General features: G+C 35.4%; 1 protein-coding gene across 1 annotated transcript; it reads left to right on the forward strand.

Moving 5' to 3' along the window:
- Window positions 1-792: 792 nt before the first annotated feature.
- LOC149193842 (uncharacterized) lies at window positions 793-2,882 on the forward strand. Its single transcript, XM_089406991.1, has one exon. It carries the CDS (start codon window positions 1,390-1,392, stop codon window positions 2,380-2,382), a length of 993 nt encoding a protein of 330 aa, XP_089263117.1. The 5' UTR covers window positions 793-1,389; the 3' UTR covers window positions 2,383-2,882.
- The last annotated feature ends 5,590 nt before the right edge of the window (window positions 2,883-8,472 follow it).

The following is an 8,472-nucleotide window of genomic DNA, read 5'->3' on the forward strand; positions in this document are numbered from 1 at the left end:
CACTAAAGACAACTCCATTTCAAAATCTAGTAGTTTTAAGACTTTTTCGAAAGTTTTTGGTTCATTTTCCAATTTAATTGGTTTAGAATTCTGTATGGATTTATTGAAATCATAAATTTGATAGGTGAATTTCTCACAATAAAAATGCTCTAAAATTTTTGAAAGTGTTGAACCCGTATAAAAAATCTGTTTTTGAAGGTGCTGAACCTATATAAAGAGTCTGAAAAAGCACTAAAGACAGCTCCTATTTCAATTGGTTTTCAGATTCTTTATATAAGTTCAACACCTTCAAAAATTTAGTTTCCAGATTTTTTATATGGGTTCAGCGCTTTCAAAAACTTTTAGAGTATTTCTATTGAAAAAGAACATTTCTATTGTGAAAAATTCACCTATAAATTTATGATTTCAATAAATCTCTACTAAATTCTAAACCAATTAGACCCAAAAAAACCCATAAAAACACTTTCAAAAAATTACACTAAAAACAACTTCTTTTGAAAAGTATTTCATTCCATTGTCAACCTTGCCTATGTCTTTAACCAATCAATCTCGCTCAAGTGGGACAGTCCTCTTTACGAGGTATGCCATAAAATCATAAAATCACAGTGTGGCCCCTGCAGAGAAGAGACAGGGGTGCGGCAACGACAAGGCCTCACACATGTGCCCCGGTCCCCAAATTAACTCTGAGAAACGTACAGACCTTTTAACAATTAGCTAAATGACAGAAGCAGCACGATCACCGATGGAAAATGGCATGCGCGGGATTCGTGGTAACGAAGTGCTTCTGGTTTAATTTACTGTTTTGAAGGACTCGAAAATTGAAGGGCTTCTCATGCCCTGACACGGTGGTGAGAAATGAGGAATCGGTAATTTGGCGGATCACAAATGGTGTTGTGCGCCGGAGTTACTCATCTGATTTTCGGTTTCTAGCACTGGTTGGGATCTGTATGTAATCTGTCCTAATTCAACCTTCTACCGCACCTAGGGTACCTGAATTTTTGCAGGAGTCAGTCAAAGTTGTCAGTGCATTGTTCGGGCGTTGGCCTGTAGGATTTCCGAGGCTTTTAAATACTAAAAGCGCGTTGGTTGAACGCTTGCTCCGGAGAAATGAACAGGGCCGGGACTGGAACCCTTGACGCTTGGCATTATCGTTGTATTATTATTAGTACATCTGGCAGCTGCGATTCGTAAGCTATACAGTCGGGCCTGCCTGGATTTTTGTGTGTTTTGGGGCAATGCTGGTTCACAAAATACAAGGGATTGAGATTGCGGGCTTCGGACCAAAGTGGCAATGGCACAGAGAATCAGCAAATAACTAGGCCCCTTGGTATTTTGATATAAGATGGTCTTCTTTGGTAAGTAACTGAGAAGTTTTCTAAGGAACTAACCATGGCAGCTCTGGGAGGCTTAGCCATAGGGTTGACTGTTGTGTTTGGGGTATTCCTGCTAGTGTTACTGGCTGAACTCTACTATTTATTTTACTGGAAATGCCGGAGTCCTTGGAACATGAGGAGAATCACTAGTGTGGCCACTGAATTCACAGAAGGGGCTTTCAACTTCTCTCGTGAAGATGGACTGGTGGGTTCTTTGGGTTCTCATTCCATACGAGAATCAGCAGATCCGGAATCTTTAGCAAAGCTTTTCCCTCTTAGTAACTCAGAACTTAGCAACAACAGCCTGTACATGCAAGAAGAGCTCGGAGGATCAAGGGTTCTGTTCACTATCATAGAAGAAACCAAAGAAGATATGGAGGGTGAAGAATCTGTGGGTGATCATAAGAGTACTTTCTCTGGATGCCCTTCGCGCTCTGGATCCCCTTCTCCAAATCACTTGGAACGCCGTTTTCAGCAACAGCAGAAACAACTGCAAAGGGATGCATTCTCCATTGGATTAATCCCACAACAGCTCTGGCACGAGCAGCAACAGGACTGGCAAGAATCTCGTCACTGGATGGCCACTTCCCCATCTCTGGAGCCGATGAATTACTCAGAGTTACCAGCCCAATACAGCTGTTCCCCTTCTTCCTCGCCTTCTCGGCTCGCTTCTTTCAGGCCACCTTCACCCTCGTCTCCCATTTCTTCCCCATGGCGAACTAATTATGAATCGTCACTTCCCGCCTCTGCAAGAAAAGAATCTCAACACCAAAGTTTCTATGCTGTGATTTCAAATCCCATGTATGATAGCAGAAAAATCTGGTCACTCCCTACTGATTCCTTCGGCACCCATGTTTCATCCCCTTCTCTTCTCGACACTCCCCCCTTAACCCCAATGAGAGCACCTTTAGCTGCTTACTCAATGAGCGGCATTTCATTCTTAAGAAATCCCGCAGAGAGCAGCGATTCTTCCCCTTCTTCTAAATGCAGTTCTTCTTCCTTCTACTAATCTTTTTCTTTGGTCCCAAATGGGAAGGACAAGCAGCTCTGTGAATCTATGGGAAGGACAAGCAGCTCTGTGAATCTTCATTGATTGCAATAAATAGAGGGCTCTGTATCCCACGCATCGGCAGCTTCTTGTTGCGAGATGGACAAAAGTGGCGCTCAATAGCCATGGAATATTTAGTTTAAAATTCATGTACAGGAGATTCGTATGATGATTAAAAAGTAGATCTGTGAGGCTCGTCTTTGTCTGCAGAGCAAATGTTAAAAGTCCGGGTTTGTGTTATTCCATTTTAGCGTTTTTTTTTCATTCAATGATGGCTAGTTCTCCAGCAATTCCTGGTGGAGGCTTCTTTTCCGAAAAAATGTTCTCAAATTATTCAGACAATACGTCTTATTTCACAGACTCAGGTGATTCTGTCACTCGTTATGATGGGATTGTTTGTCTCAAAATGCTTGTAATGATGAACGCTGCACTGTTTGCATTAATCATGAACTTTTGAAGTATCTCTGTAGGTTTGAATGATTCTCAAAAAGCACTTTTGAGGGCAGGCCATGATTCATTTCCTTTATTTTTTATAACATGATGTAATTATAGGAGCATGGTGAATATTCTCTGGTAACGTTGCATTGATGTGTTACATTATCATTATAGTTTAAATTGATGTTGCATTCTTGTGTTAACATTATAACTTGATTTGTATTTGAATCAATACATAAACATGATGTATGGATAAGGTTATATTTTTTGATAATTAATAATCAAAAGATTTTATAAAAATTATAATATTGATATTGTATTATTGCATTTACCATTTTTATATTTTTTTAAATGTTATTGATTGTATAATTATGCTTAGTTTGAAATAAATTTAAAATGGGTTATTTTATGTTTAATTAATGATAATTTATTTATTATAATTCATTTTATAAATATAATGGATTGGTATCTTAACTTATACCATTTAAGAAGTTTAGTTGCTTTAGTTGCTGTGTTATATTAATATGATTTTAGTTGTTATGTTATATTAATATGATTTTGTTATTTGGACATAACCATCTATGTTTTAATTAAACTCAAGGTAGGCATCTTCAACAACTCATAGCCTTAGAGTGCATATTTCACCATATGTAAAGACAATTAAGTTTGCTTTTGAATGAATTTCGCCATAAGTTTGAATATATATATATATAACACAAAATAATAAATAAAATCACTTGATAATAATGTTAATCTCATTTGGATATTTTTTTAACAAAATATAATATATAGAATATTTAATAATAAATTTATATAAACACTTATATAAGCATTTTATTATATATGTTTTTTACTTAAAATGCAGGTTCATTCTTCTTATATATATATATAATTACTTAAAAATAATGCTAATTTCATTTGCACACTTTTTATAACAAAATTTAATATATAAAACATCTAATAATAAGTTTATATAATGTTTTATATAAATATTATATTATATTATTTTTTACAATGAAAATGTGTTGTACAGTGGGTGATTTAGGTAATTGACTGTATGTTTGATGTTTAATACATCGCTTCTTTGGGTGCACGACAAGTCAATGCAACATTTCTTCAAGCAGGTTTGACTCCGACAAGGTTGTAGAGCCCAAACAAAACGACAATGATCAGTTATTGTCCGCTTAATTAACATATCGTAGATTCATAAGGCACATTTGATTATTCTACTTAGGCTCAAGGTCGATTTTAAAACATGAAAGTGAACTTAAATCAAACCACAATTGAATTTGAGGCAAACCTAAAGCATTTTCTGAGGTTCGTCAAGGTTCAAATTCGACGAACCTTGTGACATGCACCTAACCGTAAGCAACCTATTGTTAGCTCCCCCAAGCTAAGCATACTTGAACAACTAACTATCCAACATGAAACCCATGTTATCATGTATCTAGGCTAACAAATGATTATGCTTTATGAAGCATTCACATACCTCCAGTGCACTTATCAACGCTATCATATGCTGCAATAACGCACAAAACCCATCACATTGTTGAGTCACATTGTCCTCTCATGTCCTAGGTTCACTAGGGATTCAAATACCTTTGATGCACTTTTCAATAGTATTGTCTTGGCATGGTAACACATGTAATCCATCACATTGCCAAGTTGCACCACCCTCGATCAAATATTGCTATGCAACACCTTGTCAAATGTCTACCCGTCCTACAAACGACATCCTTGGTCCTCTTAGCCTATGTAATAATAAATTGTCTCAACCATCCCATAGCTACTACCCGTGTGTCAATCACCAAGATTACTAAATCATATGAACTCATTGTATACTCTTAATAATGTATGTTGAACATGCCATATATATATATATATATATATATATATATATATATATATATATATATATATATTACAATGAAAATGCACTGCACAATCGATGACTTAGGTAATTGATTGTATGTCTAATGTTTAATGCAATGCTTCTTCGGGTGCACGACAAGTCAATGCAACATTTCTTCAAGCAGGTTTGACTCTGACAATGTTGTAGAGGCCAAACAAAATGATAATGATTGGTTATTTTCCGCTTAATTAACATACTGTAGATTCGTAGGGCACATTTGATTGTTCTACATAGGCTCAAGGTCGATTTTAGAACAAGAAAGCGAACTTAAATTGAACCACAGTTGAATTTGAATCAAACCTGAATCATTTTCTCAGGTTCGTCAAATTTCGAACCTCAAGGTTCAAATTCGACGAACCTTGTGACATTGCACCTAACCATAAGCAACATATTGTTATCTTCCCCAAGCTAAGCATACAACTAACTATCCAACATGAAACCCATGTTGTCATGTATCTAGGCTAACAAATGATTATGCTTTACGAAGCATTCACATACCTCCAATGCACTTATCAATACTATTATATGTTGCAATAACACATGAAACCCATCACATTGTTGAGTCACATTGTCCTCTCATGTCCTAGGTTCACTAGGGATTAAAATACCTTTGATGCACTTATCAATAGTATTTCCTTGGCATGGTAACACACGTAATCCATCACATTGCCAAGTTGCACCACCCTCGATAAAATATTGCTATGCAACACCTTGTCAAATGTCTACCCCTCCTACAAACAACATCCTTGGTCCTCTTAGCCTATGTAATAATAAATTGTCTCAACCATCCCATAGCTACCACTCGTGACTCAATCACCAAGGTCACTAAATCATATGAACTCATTGTATACTCTTAATAATATATGTTGAACATGCCATCTATCATACCATTATCCATAGTAACTCAAATCAAATCCATATAATAAAGTTATGAAGTACATATTCATTTGTATCTTGCTTGTCATGATTATTTAAAAATAAAACAACTAGACGATTAAAAAGGTTGCATCCTTTGTCATATTTGCTAACTCTCCCATACTTTGCACATTGGAGCATCTCCAAAGGATGATGGTCGACCACTACCATGTCAAGTGTGGGATGAACGACAAAGAAAGATTGGGTTATTCAATTATATATTTAAGAGGAACTAGTATTGCAATAAGAAAAAGTAATCAATAGAAAATGATAATGTTTGCATTCTAAATCTAATATTTTAAAATAATTATATTTTCTTAATGATAATTAATATTCTAAAATAAGTATTTAAATTTATTATTATTATGTTGAAGGTGTTCTATTATGAGGTTGTTCCTCAAGCTAGCGTTTATAGATTTATCATCTGCCATGTAATCTGTAAACTCATTATTTTAAAAATATTTATTTTTAGAGCACATAAACCTTCAGGGAATGAGAATCGAATATTGGCAATGACCTTCAGGCGATGAGAACAGCTTTTTAGGTTGGTCAGGTATGGTTCCAGAAGTGACCATTTCCATCCATTCTCACATTCATCAATTTTATCATAAGTGACCATTGGCCAATCAAAGGACACGCCAGGTTTAGGAGGGTTGGGGGTTATTCCTCCTCCTTCTGACAACTTTTTCTTTCTAAGTTTATTGGTTCTAATCTTATTATCTAAGACTATCTTATATAATACAAATTTTGAGGGATTAGGATTATTTCTCATTGAGTTCTATTATGAGGTTGTTCCTCAGGGTACTATTCATAGATTCATCATCCACCACGTAATATGTAAACTCATTATTTTAAAAATATTTATTTTCAGAGCATGTAAATATCATAGTTACTTTGTTAACACGACACCGTTGTGAAAAGCACAAGTGTTCATTTCATGGCATTCCATGTCACCAAGATTAGTATCAGTCTCTATTACATGTTTTCACCCATTGCCATCTCTTTTCATCTAATATTGTTTTCAACCATTGCTGATTAATTGCACACATCCTCAAAATTCTCAGAAGGTAAAATCATTTGATCGGGAAGGGAGATGACGAGCAACATGATTCAATGCCAAAGGGTTTTCCAGCTTATGAAAATCAAGAGTGTCAAGAGACCATATCAAAATATTACCAATAGTTGCTATTTTCTTTGTCAAATCTCTATGTATGTGGGTGCTTGATATTAGTGTTTTTGTCAATCATATTTTTGTATTGGGGAGTCCTACATATGTGCCTTTTTTGTGTTTTTTTCTTCAAGGGTGGAAAAACCCCAAACACTATGCAAAACAACTTGGCTGGTTTGAAAAGCCAACAAAATGTCGTTTTAAAGGTGGGAGATGGCTAATCCTGACAATCATTGTTCATTTCAATGAAGTGGGCAGTTGAAACATCTTTAAGACGATAACTTCTTATAGCTCGCTGCTTCAAGACTGTTAACGCCATTATTGTACAAATGTTGAACGTATTTTGACTTTTAACATTCGATGTTTCTAGATCCTCCTAAAAATTGGTATTTTAAAGGGCATATGGATAGTTTATAATACAGTTTATAAGTGTTTTCTTAAAAATAATCTAGATAGTATATTCTAAATGTTGTCATTTTTGGTATGTGATCCTAAGGAAATCTAGACTCATGGAATGTTTTTTAGTACTCTTGGCTTAAAATTTCTATTAATATTCAGAAAAAGGAAAAAATGTTGTTTGGGCATTGAGAATTTTTGAAAAGTAGTGTCTTTCATTATCTGTGGCTTGGAAAGTCTCATTAATCTTCAAAAACATAAACATTGCTTGGGCACTTACAAATTTATCAAAGGTAGTGCTTTCATCAATTGTTTTATGTTGCAACTATTACTTCAACAATATCCAATAGCATCCAATTTAAAAAAATTCCATTTCTTCAATTAACCAATGACAATAGAGGAATAATAGATAGAACAATTATACAAATGCACAATGAAAGACAACCAAGAGACAAGAGACACAATATTTGGTCAATGACCAGTGAAAAACCCCACAATGGGGAAACCCTTTGCAATTTTTCTTCTATTAGATTGTCTTCAAATGTTCAACAAAGAGAGTACATCATCCAAGAGTTAAAGTCAAGCCTTGACTAGCCAATATCTAATATCAAATATCCAAGAATGATAATATGTCAAGAAACTATCCAAGTCAGAGACAAAAGAGAGAGATGAAGTCAACAATAGTCAAATATGATCCTTCTGCAAAATGTCCAGTCAACTACAGTCAACAGTTGCAAAGTTAGTCCTAACCAGTCAACGTTCAAGGGTCAATACATTCCTCTAGCATCTCGGTCAAAGTCAATCAATATCGACCTCAAATGTTGGTTAAAGTCAACCCAAAACAGCGAGTCAAACTCACTCAATTTATACTCTTTATTTTGTGGTCAAACCTTCGGTCAACCCTGAAGTCAATGCCAATCAACCTACCCAGATTTCCTCGATCTGTGTTCCCTCCAATGCAGCCTAGAAAAACAAAGATATTCCACCCAAAACACGCAGTCAAATATGGTCAAACAATCCTTGGTCAACGTTGGACAATGCCAAGAAACAATCCTGCAATTTAGCCCAATCAGAAAATGACTTTTGCCCTTTGCAGATGTGAGAGATACCCTGCAATTTTGAGTTGTAAGAACCAATAGAATGAGGAGAGAGAAGATATGTTGTGAGTTGATGAGTTGATGTGGTGCCAATTGAGGAGGACTCAACTTGTATTTATATGCAACTT

The sequence above is a fragment of the Pinus tabuliformis genome, chromosome 2_2 (genome assembly GCF_031772625.1).
Source record: "Pinus tabuliformis cultivar Carrire ecotype Pingquan chromosome 2_2, CPIR1, whole genome shotgun sequence".
NCBI classification, from domain to species: domain Eukaryota; kingdom Viridiplantae; phylum Streptophyta; class Pinopsida; order Pinales; family Pinaceae; genus Pinus; species Pinus tabuliformis.